The 19266-nt window shown below is 37.8% G+C and overlaps 1 protein-coding gene across 2 annotated transcripts in view; it reads right to left on the minus strand.

The window, feature by feature from the left end:
* POLR3B (RNA polymerase III subunit B) overlaps window positions 1–19266 on the minus strand; it is a 72233-nt gene that overhangs the window by 27672 nt on the left and 25295 nt on the right. For both annotated transcript variants that reach the window (XM_002196597.7, XM_072923460.1), the window contains exons 14-19: window positions 16510–16710; window positions 15310–15472; window positions 13197–13350; window positions 11851–11925; window positions 10992–11090; window positions 7323–7450 (exon numbers count right to left, since the gene is read on the minus strand). In XM_002196597.7, coding sequence (XP_002196633.2) covers window positions 7323–7450; window positions 10992–11090; window positions 11851–11925; window positions 13197–13350; window positions 15310–15472; window positions 16510–16710 — 820 coding nt within the window. The remainder of the gene's footprint in view (window positions 1–7322; window positions 7451–10991; window positions 11091–11850; window positions 11926–13196; window positions 13351–15309; window positions 15473–16509; window positions 16711–19266) is intronic.

A 19266-nucleotide genomic window follows, 5' to 3' on the forward strand; every position in this document is an offset into this window, starting at 1 on the left:
TAATTTAAGCTCACAGAAAGAATTATTTATTTTCTCCTGAACAGAGAAAACCTGAGCAACAATATAAAAAGAACAACAACAAAAGAAATAAAAGCCATTTGAATAAATACAGATAAGATTTTTTTTTAATTACAACACTGAATTCTGCAAGTATGAAGTTTGCTTTTATTGTTCTCATAGCCACTGGGCTTGGGTTTTTTTGTGGAGTTCAATTTGTGTTTCAGAGACCTGATCCAACATTTCATGAGAATCAACAGCCAGACTATCACTGAGTTAAAGAGAAATTGTGGATCAAGCTCTTCATCTTCAACAACATATTTCCTTCCTTTTTTGGACAATAATTAGCTCAACAGCAGCCTGTGTTAGAATGGGACGAAGTATTAACAAAGCATACCACTAGCAGCAGCCAAGAGTGATTTACTTTCTAAAATTAGAAGCACCATTGATAGAAAGACTACAGTAGAAGTCCACTTCTATATTTGTTTTTTTACATGAAATTAATTTTAAATTTACAGTTCCGAATTCAACCCTTTGTATAGACCTCCCAGCTTGAGACTGAAATTTTTGGCCCTGTCCCATCAGAATGCCAAAGTGTCTCCTGAAATCTGAGGAAAAAATAATTAAGACCCAGCAGGGAAACATAAACTGTTGTGCAGCAGAACAAAAGTTAAGGCAATCATATGTTATTGGAGTTTGCTGTACCAGGACTATGCTATGTCTCTAAGCAATTAATAAATTACAGTCTGAAAAGTTAACACCAATTTAAAGTTTTAAGTGCTAAACATTCTGCAGTACTTTGTCCTTAGGATGTAAGTCTTTCAAAACCTTTCCATTTTGTCCTGCAGTATCAGAGCCTGGCTGCTTTCTTGGAAAGGTCAAGGCAGTCAGTGTACAAGGAAGATTCACACGGCCAGGAAGCACATCTAAACACAAACCTGCTCACTGGGGAGGTCAGCTTCACATTTCACATGCACCTACTTGCAATTCCCATTTACATAAAGTGTCTAGAAAATCAAACTCTAAAACCAGGCATTTCCAAAGACTTATCTGGTGCTTGGCACTAGGCTCATTCTCCGAAACCACAACAGGTCTAGCCTTCCCAGGGACAAGAATGGAGAGATAGTTCAACAGCTACTCCCTGAAAATGGACTGCTACAGTTGGCCTGGACTTTCTCAGGTTCTAGAAAGCAGATTCAATGACACAGGCACAGAATTTAAAAATGACAAGAAAAATCTGGTAGAGTTGACAGGCTTGTCTCTTACTTTAAAGCAGATGTTTTTCTGTCTTTTTCTTGTATAAAGAAATGAATCATCTTTGAACAGTATTTTTTGTCTCCAGTAAGACACAACCCAGTAAGGCCTGGATTCCTCAAGACTGAAGACCTTTGCAGTCCCACCCTCAAGGCCCATCATGAAGGCCCCACTATTTCTGATATACCCTGAGATTTCAGTTAGACTTTGTTCCCACTGTACTTTTAACTCAACTCCCCTGGTTTTCCCAGTATACAGATAGGAAAATATACTTCCAAATTAAAAACTTAAAACGTTTAGAATATTATTCCCCCCTGCATCTAGAATTTGTGTGCTTTCAGGATAGGTTGCAGTGAAGCTCAGTTTAAATGCTTCACAGATTGGTACATTTTCCTGATGTTGAGAGAAAACTTTCCAAGAGAAAGTCATGCCAAACTTAACTTTCAAACTGCTTGCAATTTTCTTCTCCTCTGATATGCTTTGTTATACCTGCTATGGTTCACTGGTTAGGGATGCTAAGACAGGATGAAGTCTGGAACACAAGTTTTATCTTTTACACTTTAAGGGTGTCCTTTATGTGGGAATCCAGAGCTTCCCTCTGTCTGCCCTGGATTGCCTGGGACCCTGGCAGGGGTCAGGAACCCCCCTGTACAGAGCCCCGAGAGACACTGTCTGTGATCTCTGTCCATGGAGAGGAGTTTTCAATCTTACAGGATGAATTACAAGCTCTGAGTGTTTGATAAGAGTAATAATTAAGTGTGGCACGGGTGCAAAAGTAAAATTTTAGGTTTCTAGATTAGGGGTTCAGAGGGGACAAGATGGAGGAATTGGGTGTGTCTTGTCCTTTTCCTCCTTCTTCATGCCCTCCATGTTTCCCTGTAGTGTTGGCATTTTTCTATTGGTTTAGGCTGGGGACACGCTGTTTAACGTAGATGATAGATATTGGCACATTATTGTAAATATAGCACACGTAGTTACTGGTAAATAATGTTTGTAACATCCCACTGAGGGGCAGAGCCCCGCACGCTGCCCTGCAGGACAGACCTGCGGCAGGGCAGCAGAACATGTTAGAGATAAACAGAATAAACAACCTTGAAACCAGCATAGACGAATTATGGCTTCTTCTTTGGCAATGGGGCAGAAAGACAGAGACTTTCTACAATCTCGGAATCATCAATACCACGGATTCCGACACTTTACACCCCAGTAACAATCTGTGGAAGTCCCCTATAGATCAAAGATTTCCAATGACACTTTAACATATTTCAGGTAACACAAATTATTTCTCTTCAGGTGTTTCACATATTTCAAAACTGGCATTTTTATCAGAAGTTCAGATAAGCCTAACAGAACTGCTACTGTCTGGGAGTCAGAAGCAACTGATATTACTGAGATTTTGAGCTTAAATAATAAACTATATTCAGGCTATTATTCAGGAGATGAATGCTGTATCAAATGGAAAACATATACATATATATCAATGACAGATATCCTAGCAGGCAAGAAACTGGTTAGAGAGTGATTCCAGAGCACAAATGAAATAAATTAGTCAAAAAATATGCCATATATCAGCAATATTATTCCTAATTGTTAGGATTTAATGGTTATACAAACAATCCTTTCTTCAAACTGGGCTAACCAACCACAGCCTGAAACCACAATCTGCTTATGTAAAATAAAGCAGCAGCTCCCTTCAGAGGACTGGTGTGCTGGGACGAGCCCTCTGTGTGGGCACTGAAATGAAGGAAGTCACTGGCTTTATTTCTGTTTTCTCGCTGAAAGAACAGAACCCTTGTTTGCTCCAGCCAAACAACCAAGCAAAAGTAACATATAATTAAAGTTCACCATAACAAACCCTGCTCACAATGACTCACATTTATAATTATCCCACCAGCAAGAACCAATTTTTTTCATTGGTAATTAGCCCTGGTTAAAGCAAAACACACAAGGTTGACCTGGATACAACAAAGATCATTTTCTTGCTTTTCCCAGTACTTGATATATTGTGAATGCACGTGTGCATTCTTTCCTTTTTTTTCCGTTTCCTGACAGTTTTTTCTCCTTTTTAAGTATGACTTGAGTATCCTTTAGTGTGAAATAATCACTACAAAAGCACAATCTACTGATATTTAGCATAAATGAGGCATTGCTATTCCGACACTGAAAGTTTTGAGAACTCACCAGAACAAACAGCCAGCTAAAATAAGCATTAATTCAATTCTCTGGTGTTTCACTTACAACAACATTAAGCTGTACAATCTAAATTAACAAGGATACAGAAATTAATCTGCTTGAGCCAAAAGGGTTTTTGCTGCACATGTCAAGAAAAGAATTGCTGTAATTCTGCATTTCCTCTGTTTTCAGCATGGATTTTCTATGATGTTGTCCTTTTATATGAGCACAAAGCAAAAGAGGAAGAAGTACAGTTTTTAAATGCTGCGATAAAACTTGTGGAAGGGGCTCTGACTCAGCTCAGACAGACTGTCACAGTTCATGCATTAAGTGATCTGGATGTTAAGTGTTAGAAATATTCTTTTCACAGTAGAAAGATTAAGGTGTGGGTTAAAAAGATTACGGGTAAAATATGTGTGTGTGTGTGAGCTCATTTCTGCCTCAGCAGTTCTGTGCCTACTACCAAGGAGAGGAGCGGTGTCAAAACGAGGTTGTGTCCCAGAGCACAAACACTCCTCAAAAAGCAGTGGCAGAACAAACTGCAGCCACAGTGCACTCAGATCCAGCTGTGATGACCAGCAACAGCTGGTTTTGTTTTGAGGTTTGTTTAGATTCTGTGCCCCCAGGCTAGCTGTACAAAATCTGGGAGGACTCTGGCTCTCAGTCCACCAAAGAGCTTTCACAACTGTCAAACCGCCCCCCCAGCACTCAGTTCCTTGAAGCATATTTATCTTTTCAACTCAATTTTAACACATTCAGCTGGCTGCAGTGCAAGGCAGAGTAGTACATAAACAGCTTTGCTACTTCACAGAAGCAAAGCAGAAAGTACATGATGCAGTAACAAGCTTTTTTTGTAATATCAAAGTTTTTCTTCATTATAAGCTTCTACAACAAAGCTCTCATCTACCTGTGTCTGTCCCCTCAAACACTTCCTTTTCTTTCAGAGGTTAAAGTAATAATCAACACCCAAATCCTCCTTTTCTTAGTCAAGACTTGTGCTATGTCATTTGGGTTGAAGCTGCAACACACAGTTGTTCTGTGAGTGTACAGCTTGCTTTGTGTACCCACACCATCCCTTACACAGCAGCACATGTGCATGTGCAATATGGGGGATTACTGGCAGGAAAACTGTATTTTTTCATTCTTCAAATTAGGCTTTTACACAGTCACAGATGTACAATGTGTAAAACTGACTAGGTTTTTATGTCTTAATGGAATTTAAAAACTCAGTTTAGAACTATTTCTCTAAATGTAGAAGCCTTTGATCCTCTTAAGTATTATTTTACCAACACATGAAATGCAAACATTTCATTTGTTTGCAATTGAAAGACAAATTGCAAACAGTTGTAGCTTAAAATCTCATAAATACTTAAGATGAAAATATCAAAACTCTCGAATTTTCATCTTAAGTACTTCTGAGATTTTAAGCTACAACTGTTAACCTTGCACTGAAATGTCAACATTCAACTGAGGTCTTTGCAGCTGCTGTTGTATTTACTACCTAACTTCCTCTCAGTCTTACAGTTCAACCTGCAACACATGGTGAGTAATCTATGCCAAAAGTGAGGGGTTTTATTTCACTTTAATTTTACCAAAATCCAGTTTGATCATTAAGTGCAGCTCTAGTCCTCCAACAAGATGACTCATCTACCCCTGAAAAGGAGGTATTTTTCAGGACATGTAATGCTCTCCGGAAGAAACATTACTATTTTAGGACCTAACCTGTCAGGGACACCGGATTACAGACTTTGTTGCAATCTCTGATGTCCATTCTTCACTTACTTGTGCTTTCATACCTCTCCTTAGCTTGATGCTGCTTAAAAAAGACTTAAAAACAAAAACACCGTCCAAAGCTTCTGGCACAGCCCTGTGATGTGGCCAGAGGAGGTGGGTCAGTGTCAACAAGCACAAGGCTCTCCTCTCCCAGCCTGAACCCCGGGCTCCCTTCACCACTCCAGGTTTTGACAATCGAGGGAGTGCCACGGAGGACTTGGACATGAGACTCCCCACGGCAGTGCTGGATGAGGAGCTGCTCTGCAATCTCAGTATGGAGGAAGAAAGCAATAAAGGTGGATGGTAACTTAAAGGTTGAGGTTTGGAGCACTACATCACATCTCTTCACAAAAATAAACAGAAAAAAGTATGTGCAATGTTTCAGGAATACCCTCTAGATCTCTGATCAGTGAGTGCAGAGAAAAATCATCTCTGCCCCTACATATTGCCACGTATGGTGGCTTTTTTTAAAGCAATTATTACAAAAAGCTTCAGGTGTTTGCAGGTACTTCAGTCAGAGCAAAATAAAGCTCAAGTCATGTGCCAACTTTTAAAATTTACTTTTATCTAGCTGCTTATTCTTTGAGTCAGGTGTTTTGTCATAACAAACTGAAACAAAGGCTTTTTTTATTGCTCAAGATATTCAATGGCTTTTGTGTTCCTAGCGTCAGCAGGAACGTCAGAGGATTGTATCCAAGGAGCTAAATGTGCAAGACCTAGGGTCAAAGCAGCTGAATACACCAACCTCAGAAAACACAGACAATGAATTGCAAATGACACTCAAAACAAAACGGGGAAAAAAACCTTCACACAGAAAACTACAAAAGAACTCCACAGATACTGAATTGGCTTTCTGTACACACTGATCCTGCTTAACTGTGTGTGGTAACTAACCAAACCTTCTGAGACTAATAGTCATAAAATAGAGACTCAGGGGTGGGGGAAAGATAATGGGATGGGGGAGAACTGTAAGGAAAAAGATTGCATTGCTCCTCTTTCCACCCACCCACCTTTTTTTTTTTTTTTTTTAAATTTAAATAGAGAATACGCATCTTGCTATTTTCTGTTTTCATGTGCTCAACATGATGGTTCAGCACAAGGCAGTTACTTTGCTATTAATTCTGCTGGAGAAGTTTCACAAAAGGTGTAGTGTTTAAGCTTTGAACACACAGCACAAAATAAATGGTTTAGTAAACCTAACTGAAGTGGCAGTTCCTTCATGGGACAGAGTTGTGCTGCTGTAGCTCCCAACTTGCCAGTAAGCCATCAATACAAGCCATGAAACCAGCCTATAGAGCACCAGTGTGAATGCAGCTGTCTGAATTGATGTACGACTGCTCAGGCTCCTCTGCCTTGATCACAGGCCATAGACTTGGACACTTTAATGCTGGTTTCACTGAGTATTAATGAAAGGACCAGAACTTAACTGCAGCAAATTTACAAAACAGTTGTGTTTTAATGACTAGATATGACACTGTCAAATTAAACAAAAAGTAATCAGAAAATTAATTTTGTTTCAGTGCTCGCCCTCTTCATCCAAAACAGCAAAAGCAAAAAAATCTAAACTATGGTTGTGGAAAGTGTTCAAATTACTAACCACTGTCTTTCACACTTGATTCTTCTTATTCTCTGATGTCAGTGTTAACTATTGATATATTTAAGACACTCAACCAGTCAAAGAAATGCTCCTCAATCTGTGCTCTGTCTCTCTTTGTGAGAACACTTTTTAACTCTTTTTTGTCTGGAAACCCACAGCACATTGCAGCATAAACTACAACCCCACTCTTCCAGTCCTGCAGATATGTTGAAAACTTGGAAGTCGTGATAATTTCCAATAAAACCCAATAGAAAATGCAAAAGTGTCCCAGTTTATTAAAATTTTAAGCATTAAGAACTGCAGAGATAGTCTTCATTAAGTAAAACTTACTGGTACTTTTCTCACATTAATCTTTCCAAGTTTCAGAGGTAAACTCTTTCTTTTCTCAGAGCTAAAGAAGCGCTCTTTTACTTTTCCTAGCAAAGCTTTTATGTGAATCGGGAAAGAAGGAATTTTTGTTTGCCACTTTTGCTACATAGCTTCAAAAACTACATAACACTTCAAAAAGGAATAAAAAGTGAAGGCTTACCCATGGCTTGTTTACCCATGGCACACTGGTAAGTGTTCCTTGGGGACTGGTTGTGGTGAGGATATGGAATCAGCCCAGCACAGACACCCAGAAGTGTGAAAGGCTCAATCTCCAAATGGGTTGTATCTCTTAAAAGAAAGAAAGAGCACCAGATATGGCAGGCTTGTGAACAAACAACTTCAGTAGAATTTATTTAATTTAGCAGTATCTCATAACACTTCAAATTCAATTCTGTTCAGGAGAATGTAAGTCAGTAGGACCTCAAAACACGGATTCATGACAGGATTTTTATTTTTATTACAAAAACCCAACAACTTTATTTTGGTTTTAAGTAAGTGTTTCCACGTGAAAAGAAATGAAGGAGAAATAAATCAGGGTTTAGGAAATTCCATAATGGAGGAAAAGCGTCCAGATAATGACAACCTGAGGGAGGCTCAGTAAGACAGTAAAACATCAGTTTATACAGTAAGACCCAAAATGCCTTAAGGAATGTTTTCTCATGTAATGAGAGCACTCTGCATCAAATTACTAATCTCAGAGATCCAGAAATCCACTGGGAAGATGGAAAAAGGAAGAGCACAACAAATTCAGGTATTAAAATGAACTGTTTTAGTTTTCCAAGGTCAGCTATATCAGTTAAGGAGAAAACATCTATCTCCAAACCAGATCCACTGCCATAGGTACATGACATAATACAACTCTATTTGAAAAGCTCTGCAAATATTTTGGAAGTGATTATGTTGTTAAAAGACAGTACTGATGAGAAGTAAAAAGACAGAGAAAAGGAGTAAAGATAGAGAGACAATTTGTTCTATCTGGCATGAGCTTCAGAAGAGTCCATGCCCAACAAAGACAAATCATAGCATGCACTGGGATGCAAGCGGAGAGACTAGTAACTAAGAATGAAGTGTACAGTAAAGCTTGGCTGGAGCAGATATGAATTTAAATCAAGATAAGTAATTAGGAAGTGGGGAATTACAAAATACAGATGATTATAACTGAACCTATTCAAAGCCTATCTTTCTTGTCATGGATTTACTACAGAGACCTTGGGTTTTTTTTGCTTCTCCCAGACATCTAAACCCAATGCATTCGCAAAATCTCATCTTTAACCTTTGACTTCTCTTGGAAAACCTTCAGACGACTTCAATTATTTAAATAAATTAATTTGATTATTTAACTTCAGACTCTTGCCTAGGAAGTGACAGAGAAGTCTTTATCATGGCGGCACTCAAAATTGACAGCCAAGCACTGTAAGCTAAAAAAGGCTAAGGAATTACCCACATACACATAGAGACTGAAGACAAGTGCCAGCAGGAACTTTCTAGATAAACAATGTATGTACTACTGAAGAATAATGAAATCTGAAAGCTTAAAAAAAAATAGACCAGGAAATCCTGAAGATTAAGCCAACAAAAATACCTATCAGTGCTAGAAATAATGATTTCTAGCACTGAAAAACCTAAAAATCCTGAAGAACCTAAAAATCACCTGCTGACCAGAGGATAGACACTGCTTTTCTCCACTTGATTAAAAGCAGTTATGTTAACTAAAGCCTGTTTTAAGAAAATACTAATGGGAGAATCCAAACTGCAAGCTTTCTCAATTGCAAAATGGTCTCAAGAGCCAGTAGCAAACTGGAAGCAGAGACTTCTCCCCCATTCTGCAGAACTTCACAGAACTGGTGACACTTTTCAAACAATAAAACCAGAAGCCTGACACTTACTGATAGCGAAATTTGCAGATTTCTTCAGAGGGTACGAGTGCATGGAAATAGATACACATTTGGATTTAGGGTATTCAACAAATGTCTTCTTCCAGTGAGGTCAATCCTATTTTCAAACCAAAGATGATGCAATCTACACAGATCCTACTACCTTGTGAACTACTCCAGAGTGCTAATGGGAGACCTTCAAACTTTACAGGGCAGTTCAATTTCTGCAGGTCAGAAATGCCACTGCCTGAACCAGGCCCAAGAAAGGACAGGCAACCTCATGAGTTTGAAAAGCAGAGTTACTAATGTGTAAGGAAGAAACTGAACGCATTAGAGTCAAATACTTAAAAAAAAAACCCCTCTAGTTGGATTGGAAAGATAAAGAGAGGATACTGTAGCTGTAAGAAGCCTGTATTATCTGGGATACTTCAGACAGTGGGCTGTATCAGTGGCATTACCAGAACAAGCTGTACCAACATGGTCACACCATTTAAAATGCAAGATGATCATTTGGGGAATGGGGTTACACAACTCAGCTATTCAGGATGTAGGGAGTATCATTACCAAATACAAGGAGGAATGTGCTCATGCAATGCAAACTCAGATACTTATGGCACTGTTAGCTACTGTTAGCACTGAAGCCATCTCAAAACCATTGATGGACAGTACAAGAATCTTCTGAGCTTCCTGGGAGATGCTGAGGAGTCCTTTCCTCACACTGGTCCACTGGAAGTTCACTTTCTCCTTCACTTTTAGACTAAACAATGATTTCATGTGATACATTCCCATTAACCTTCCTAGCTGAGTCAGTTGTCCTGTAACTTAAATTTTCAGCTCTGGTGCTTTGCGGAAGTTATTTAATTTTGGCACAAATGACAGCAATTGTGTGTGCTCTTCTTTGTTCATGTACACAGAACTCAGTCAAGAGCATGCAAGAGTAATCTCTTAAAGTGATAAAGTCTTCAAAAGCCTGGGTAGGAGCAATGCAATTTAATTAGCAGAGTTAATGCATTATATTTAGCAAAGGTTAAAGATAATTGAAGAGCTCACCCAGCTCCTCTGAAATCAATGATGTATTTCTATTAGCTTGCAGGAGTACTTGACCGGGACAGATTATTTAGAAAAAGAATTTTCTACTGATCAAACATCCACAGAGATAACTTCCAGCATTTCATATTCAGGCTTCAGTTTACAAGATATTGTGAGAGAAACATCAAAAAACAGTAAAAAGATAGGAGGACTTAAAATTTAAAATAATCCTTCCTTTAATGTGGACTATTTAATCACAGTCAGAAGACAAGAGTAAAAAAAAGAATTGCAGCAGGTCCTTGAAATATGTGGAAAACGTAACCGATCTGGAAATTTCTCTGAATTAAAATTGCATGTCAAAAATGGTTTTAAGATGTGTGGTAAAGAATACACAGAATGATGCTGACATTTTTATTGGGGCCAATTATACATCCAAAAGTCAAAGGGAAGGTCTCCTTCCAGCACTCCACTTACTGTAAGGTGGGTGTCTAGGGCTCCTTTATAGCCAGAAAAGAAATTTCCAAACAATCACGATATGCTAAGATAATCAAATAACATGTGGAACCATTTGCCTTCTGGACACCTATTGGATAAGATTATTTATGATGAGCAGCCCAATGATCAGAACAAAGAAAAGAGCCACATCCAGAGAAAGAAAGGATATACCTTTAAGTATTTAATATTTTTGAGAGTTAGTAGCAGAAAACAGCTCTCCCAAAATCTGAACCATTTTTAGTAACTTCCCATGGATAACTTAGGATATGTGCAGACAGATTTCTATCTTTAGCTTTCATCTGGAGTAGTTTCAACCATTAGCAAGGGAGCAATGTGCACATGTGAAAACAGTAACATTATTTATATGTTTGCATTTCAGAGAGTTACCCTATGAAAGTTTTTCCTGTACTAGTTACTGAATGCATACTTACTTATTGATTGTATTTTCATACAGGGCAATATTACAGTCATTTTCTTCATTCACATCCAAATATTCGACAAGGCCTTCATGCAAGAAGTCTTCAAAATTCCTATAGATAAATTAAAAATTACACTAGAAGTACTGACCTTATATTTCTGCAAACATGAAATACTTAGTACATATATTAAAGGAATGCAACATGTAAAGCTAAACCAGATAAATTCTTCTACATGTAAAGTTCTGTGCATATTACATATTGAAGAAAAATGCGTTTTTTAAAATTATTAATTAATCCTGTTGCCCATTCATTGCTTCACAGTCTGAGATGAATGTTACTTACTTGAACAACTAAAAATCTTCCCATATGTACTCATCATCACTGTAAATGTAGGCAAATATAAGGATAATCACACATGTTTTTATGATAGTTTTGTGAAATTTAATTAGTGCTAAATTTAAATGCCTTTGTGTTAGTGTAGGTTTTTAAAAAAATACTTTAACTAAGAATCTGTAAGGACTGTCAAAAACTCTGAATATGCCCAGTTTAGGGTGGTTGATACTCGTGTGAGGTGTTTGATTTTTCAGTCAGGAGGATGATACTGCCTCAAACCTTCCACTTGCAGAAAGATGAGGCTGTGAGATGTATTTATTCTGTACACTCCCCAAATCTCACAGCAGTAACAAAGTAAGAACAACAGCCTGTCTTGGACTTTAAACAGAAAATCTCCAGTACAAAGATTATGAATTTAAATAGGAGAGCAGACTTCTCTAATTAGTTAATCCCAAGACTGTGAAATATTGACTGACTGAACTATCTCCACACGGTATTTACTTAGTGAAGATGAATATGGTTCACTTGAATGGTGTACCTGTAGCCCTGAGCCAGTTCTTCCATATGCTTGTTTGTGACTGCAGGTTTTTGCTTCTTGACAATTATGTATGGCCTGAAATTAAAAAAAAAAAAAAGAAAAAAAAAGAAGAATTTTTATAGCAAATACTTAGGCGGTATTTATTACTAAGAACCCTGCCTATGCACAACCTATTCCATAAACTGTTCTTAAAATTTATCAGCCTTTAACTGATAAAACCACATAAATAAAATCAGTGACTATTCAGACCTTAGTTTGATACAACTTAAAATGTGTATCAGAAAAATCAAGACTTAAATTTTTAGGTGAAAGCCATTTTTTTCTCCTTTAAATCATTCAACTAAAATTTTTTAAGTTTCACCTACAGATTTTGATGATGGCTTTAAAAGGTTTGAGCTTTCTCAAACTACAAAGCTAAGAACAGCATTTAGTACCGTGGTTATTGCAGGGATTTTAGAGAACACTAAGTGAACAGTTTGTGCTCAAGTGTCCACATGCAGGGCTGCATTTTGCAATTGCCTACAGGCTGTAAAGTACAGACATTTACTGTGGGTGATCTCTGATGAATCCATAAATTTCAATAGCACATGGATCTCTGAAGGCTTCCCTACCACACAAAAACACTGACACAAAGGATGGCATGCAAGAAGGCAACGTCAAGGGCTGTTGCTATTTGGGCAAGTTGCTTTGATAAAGAGCAGCAAATAGCTACAAGATACTTGTGGAGTCCCCTCTGGAGTCCAAATAACTGTTAGAAGACTAATTAGCACTTTTAAATGGTTAATAGGGATACCTGAACAATTGCAGGGTGAGGGGTGCCTCAAAGCAAACTTGGTAAAGCCTTGCAAATCTATATTATTTCTCTCGCTTTTATTTTAAAAATGGGAAGCTTTACTGCCATCTCCCAAACTACACAGATTAGCCCTGGCTGGAAAAGTGATTTCTCTGCCACTGAATATGGCCCTACTCAGGATCACTTGACCAGGTATGATTAATTGATGGTTTGTGCATTTACTATTTTAGAGCCTCGGACATGCCTCAAACTGCATTCAACATGCTCTGAGATTCAATTAATGAACAAAGCAGAACGCCAACAGTAGTTGTGACTGCTGCTTTGGTGAACACAGAATATGCACACAGCCAGTCAATACTAAAACAGGGATATATTCATTAACCCACTCTGCCTCTCCCAGCCTCTGCCTATTTTGACTGAGGGCTATTTAAGGAGAAAAGAGATGCTCAAGTCTTACTGAATTTGCTTAAATCTCTTCCCATGAAAGTCTTAGCCCAGTGCATAGAAGTTTATAGCCAGCTCAGTAGTGAGGTAATTCTGATGAGAAGTTTACCTGCACAATCTCCCTCCATCAGAGGAAATGTAGACACATCTGTCAGACAGGTTTGTGGAGATGGAAACGAACTCGTTGATATAACCCGCTCGACGCAAGATCCGAAAGGTGTTGACTAATTTCTGGTGATCACGTATAACACCAAGGATGTTACCTGGTCAGAGAGAGAATAAATACCTCTTTGCACATCCAAAACTATTTACAAATTCGGATCATGTGTGGCATGCATAGAAGTACTTCCTGCTTCTTGTAAATAATGAGTTCTTGTAAAATCTCTCTTCTCTAACATGAATAAGAACCAGCTCTTTTTTCCTCTCAATTCAAAATTGTCAGGATTCCACAAATCGTCTACCTGCATGCTTCCAAAAAGCCCAAGAAACCAAATGGTGTGGTTCTTCTAGCTTTCTTCAAGTATGTTTCTGCTCAGGTGCCCATTCATCAGTTGGTGCACAAGTTAACAACTCTGAAGTCTGCCAATTTCACCTGTACTGAAATGGATTCAAGGTTTCCAAGAACAGACCAAGGAACAGCCCTGCTGCCTTGTCAGAAATTTTAAAGTCCTGATATTTTAATGTAAGTGATCACTCACAACAGTATTAGAATTTCTCTTTTAGGTACTTAGCTCAACTCAGCTATCTTAGCAGGACACTTCAGCTCATACTTAAATATTCTGATGCATGATAAGCAAACAAGAGAGTAAAATTCATTTCAAGAGTCACCTGACCAAATTTTAATATATAAAATTTATATTAAAATATATATATTTTTTTAATATATAAACATCTATGCTCACATTTTTAAAACTTTAAAGGAGAAGACAAAGGATGGTAGTTTAGGGAGGTTTTAAGACAACAGAAGGGTCTTTACAGCTTAAAGAATTTGTACTTAACAGACTATGTACCTTCTTAAGTCATGAGTTTAAATCAGGATCAAGTCAGCTATCCACAAGTTTGAATTTTTTATGGCTTTAACCCACAAACCAATGGATTCAACAGTAACTTGGCTTGTCCCACTTAGTACTAGTTTATCTACATTTGGGAACAGACTATCTTGTTCTGTACTCTGAACTGAGCTTGTCAGGGAAGAGTCCAATATTTTGCCTCTGCACTCCCCTTTTGACCATAAGACAGAAGAGAGTGCATGTGGTTTCACTGAACCTTATCTTTAACACACCACTAGTGAAAAGCAGAGCAAAGATGTAGTTTGGTCAAGTGTTGCTTTTATGTTACCAGGAAAAGGCAGGGTTGAAGAACAACTGCTGCTTAATTCAAGGGTAAACGGAAAACTTACTCATGGTGACAGACATTACAGATTAGTCCCTGGAAGTGGCTGCTACTGAAAAAGGCTGTTTTGAAATCACAGTCAAAAATGTCAGTATTTTGAAATTTGATACCTGTTGTTTTAGAAACCTAGATCACTTGTAAAAGAAATATAAACGTGCAAATGAAAAGCACGTGTGCCAAATCATCCCTTTAACAAGACAGGCCGGGTTTCCATGGTCTAATTTTTCTCATCACACACAAAGCATGATGGCCCTTCAAAGGTATTTGTTAAAAGAATAGCACTGCTAAACTTCACAAACAATATTCTGATGTTTCCTTTCTGTTTTTAAAGGCTCTTTAAAATGCACAAATATATATAAAACATATAAAGATTACAGAAAACGAAATGCTTTCTGTATAGGAATTTGTAAATTTATTGCAGTATTACATATTACAAATTTAAGTTATTTTCTTTTCAAAGTATCTTATGAATGGCACCTCCTTTGGCCAATATCTAAAAAACAAACAAACCTCTAGTTGAATGTACATATTTTTGTGCCTATATTTATGCAAGTGAGCTTAAAAACAGGGCTGAAATTTGAGAAAGCTTCAATTTCCCAGCTACACACATCTGCAGTCAGAGTTCTGAAGATACAACTTCATGAAACTAAGGGTCATCATCTGGCCCATCTACTTTGCCCAACCCTATCAAAATATTTACAGAGGAAATTATTTGCACGTGAAAAGCAGCATCTGCTGTTGACTGTGATCCAAGAACTACTGGAGGGTTTCTGAAGCCTAACTCTCCATCAGCAACAAATCAGAGTCAAGACTGCTGAAAAGTAACATACCATTAAGAAAAACCAGGAACACATTTGGGTATGAAAGTTCTTCACCACAGAGCAAGTTGACATCTTCAACTCCAAGATTACTGGCTAATTTAATAATTGGGCCATCTTCCATATCCGTAGTAATGTGAGTCATGAGGGCAAGGTTTTTAACCAAACCACAGGCCTAGGAAAAAACAAAACCAAAACCCACTAATTTTATCCCTTCTCTTTCTATGTGTTAATATCATACTTACATTTTCCTCTCCAAACTGTATTTATGATTGACAGAAACAAAAAGATGACAAAGTGAAAGAAATTAAACAAATTAATTACCCTGAAATTTTGGAGGGGAAAAAAAGATAGAATATTCTATATCACACTGAAATGTAATGTTTTAACATTTACAAGCTAATAAAAAATATAGGCACTGAAATAGATTTTAAGTTAACCAACCAAGTATAACCCTGTACCTAACCAATCAAGTATAACCCCAGCTGCTCAGCAACATAATGGAAATAAAAAATCAATCCATTTATGAATTTTACATTTATCCTTTATGTTCTAGCACAAACATTAACATTTTAAAATGAAAAAGCATCTTACACAGTGTAACTTTATTTCAGCTGCCTAGTAAGACTAGTTCATATTGACTTATCCAGAAAGTTCATTGTTCCTCGCCCCAGAGTTACCTTCAATTCAGAAAAAAAAAAAAAGGAAAGCCAAACAAAACAAAAGGACTGTCAGAATCAATTCTTTGACTGAAATATATACAAAGAGAGTTTTCTTCCTCAAGCTGATGGCTAAAGAAATGCTGGTACATGTTTCCAGAAACACTACAGGTTGATGCTGCAACTTCAAAACAGAATGTTTATTACAGAACAAAGGGAGAGGGGTTTAGGAGTCCTCTCTTTCTGCTCTCAGAAAAGAGGGCAAGTAGTTCCACTGCAAAAATGGGACCTGTTCATGTCCCAAATGATTTCAGAACTGTTTCAAGACAGTCTATGCAGGAGAAAAAAGGCAATATAGTAAGGAGAACCAGGATGTAAACAGGTAGGATGTAAGAAGTCACACAAGTTGTGCTACCAGGCTAAGGATAATTTATCCCTGCAGAAACCTCCTCATCAGAATTATTCCTCTGATGGAGGACCACCTGCTTCAAATTAAACAGTGCCTCCATTTGTCAGGACAAGAAACACAGAAAGCAAAATAGAAATTCCTCACCTCTCCTTCAGGAGTGTCAGAAGGGCAGAGCATGCCCCACTGAGATGGCTGTAGCGATCGAGGACCACTGACTTTCCTTGTCTTTTCAAACTGAGAAGAGATCCTGGTCATCATTCCCAGAGCAGATATGTAAGACAAGCGGGACAAGACTTGTGTCACGCCTTGCCGGTCCATCTTGAATCTCTTCAGGGACCAATTTCCCTGCAGAATAAAATTATCGTTTCAAAAGAATTTGTGCAGTTCATCCTTGCCTTGACTTTTTCCAGAGTCTAGATAGAACAATATCTGAGGAGCTTTGCAAAACAAATGTTGCCCATTTATATAAACCAAGTTTCTAACTGCCAATGTGCCTATAAATTCTTACTTATAGAATATCTGTAGTAAGTATTAAAGAGAAATTGAAACAAAAGGACTGCTCTTTTAGATGAGAGGATACTTTTGCTATTACATATTCCATCACAAAAATAGTCTTTTTCATCTCTCCCTCACAGGTAAATCAATACTCAAATTTAGCTAAATTAAATTATTTTGGTTTTGTTTTATAGATTTTTTTTAACATTTTAAAAAGAAAAAAAGGTCTTTGGAGTGATATGACACTTTTACAATAGATCCCACAAGCTTTCAGTTTTGCCTTTTCCATGATTTTTTACTTTTGTAGGAAATACAGACATTTATGCTGGAGAAGTCTGACATTAAAGCCCTCTGTACTTTTTTGAAGCCTTTTGTTGTTGGAATCCAGAGGAAAAAAACTCACTGATGTGTCTTCCCAGAGAAGAGTGTGTGTGTGGGAGGAGTAGGTCTTCCCAACTTCCATTTGGTTTATACCTAATATGACATGCAAGATCCATGCACATCTCAGAGGTTTTCTGTTTCAGGACTGTCACAGGCACTCTCACTTTGAGGAGAACAGAGGCACTCAGAGCATGTTCTTGGACACAAATATGTGTCCATACCAAGCAGATTTAATAATCTCTACCGCAATACTGAAATTTGGTGCTACAATTTTTGCCTCCGTGACATTTACTCTATATCCAGTTCTCAGCACCTGAGACACTGGATACAGCAAGTTTCTCCCTGAAATACTATTTACTGTAGGCACCATGTCACTGGTCAGTCCAAAGATAACATTTTCCCAGGGACTACCTTCAGCTAATTCTTGAACCCTTTTTGGCAAACTAAGCTCACCAATAATAAAAAATAATTTGAAGCTCGCTTGCTGTACTACACCAAAACCCTTTTAGAGGGTGATTTGCTTGGCTTTTTTTATTTCTACTTTTAACAGCACAATCCCATTCAGTGATCCACAGGAAGAAAACACCATCCATATGAATGGTTTTGCTATTTGCTTCCAGTGGAGACTATCAAATAGCCTCAAATTTGTAATAGCAAGTGGGAAGATATCATGCCCAAGGGCAAGTCAGTCAAAAGAAACCTGTTCATTTGTTTAGCATCTTTGGGAAGGATTCACTCACTGATCATTTCATTCTGTAAAGACTGGGAGTTATGCTAGTGTAAGTGGAAGAATGCAATAAATCAGTAGGTTTTCTTCACACTAGAAAGTATTGCATCTTCAGGCTAAATAAGTATGCGCCTTCTCCTTTGCTGCCTAGAAAAGTCTAAAATCAAAAAAAACTGAGAAAAAGTGGAAGTAAAAATGCTACCTGAAGAAGTTATACAAAATATTCTCTGTGCTTTGGAAGGGACAGATTGGATCCTCCAAAAGTTGTCCACAAAAAAGAAAATCAAAAGGGGCCAGGGCAGTTGTGAGACCCACCTGCATTGAGAATATCCTATTGAGAACTCTTATGAAAGGGAAGTTGCTCCCTCAATGACATCAGGTGATTCTTCTGATGCTGAAATGTCCATAGGCTTGTGCCACTACTGCCTGCCCTACCTTCTCTTCTGGGGTTTTCCAGGGTAAGGAGAGGACCTGTAGCAAATACCACTGAGTACCACTGTATGGCTGAGGCAGTAGGGCTATGAATTCTTTTGCATTCTACTGGTGTAATTATGAATCTGCTCAGTTATTTCATGCTCTTTGAGACTATCATTGAAGCATTCTGGTGAGATTGGAGATTGTCATTTCCAAGAATGATTTTTATGGTATTTGCTTAATCTCTTGAATGGTGTGCACTGGGCATTGTTCCTGAGAAATTATTTTTCAGTGCTTAAGAGCAGATGGTGTTTAACTGCTTATGTGGCAGTAAAAAAAAAAGTCTAAAGACAGAGGAAGAACGAAGACTTTACTGAATATGGACTGAATATTTGCAGATTTATCTCTGTCAGTCCAAATGGAAAAACTGGCACAAGCTAGAAGAAAGCACTAACATTTAGAGAAACAAATCTGTCAATTGTTTTGGTTTCGTGTACTGTGGAGATTTAACTACATTTGAGGCACTCATAAAATTAAACAGTGATAAGCTTTAACACTGGGATTTGTAAGTTACAGATTGTTGGTCATTTTGGATGCAATATGTGGAATTAATTTGTTTCCAACAACCAAAGAAAAACCTCAGTTTCATGCTGGGCAGAAAAGCCCTCTCAAGAGCACCAAAGACTAAAAATTAAGTTCCACAATTTTTACCAGCTCCTAAAATACTTAAGACTAACCGAATTTCTTTAAAAAATATGCATTTCAAAGTCTTTTACAAGCTACTAGGTGGATTTCAGGAGCAATCTCACAAATTGCTCTTGCAGATATCTGAGGTGAAAGACAAAGTTAGTAGCTATTATTGATCTTGTCCACTGGCATGAAGG

Source organism: Taeniopygia guttata, chromosome 1A (genome assembly GCF_048771995.1).
Source record: "Taeniopygia guttata chromosome 1A, bTaeGut7.mat, whole genome shotgun sequence".
Lineage (NCBI taxonomy): Eukaryota > Metazoa > Chordata > Aves > Passeriformes > Estrildidae > Taeniopygia > Taeniopygia guttata.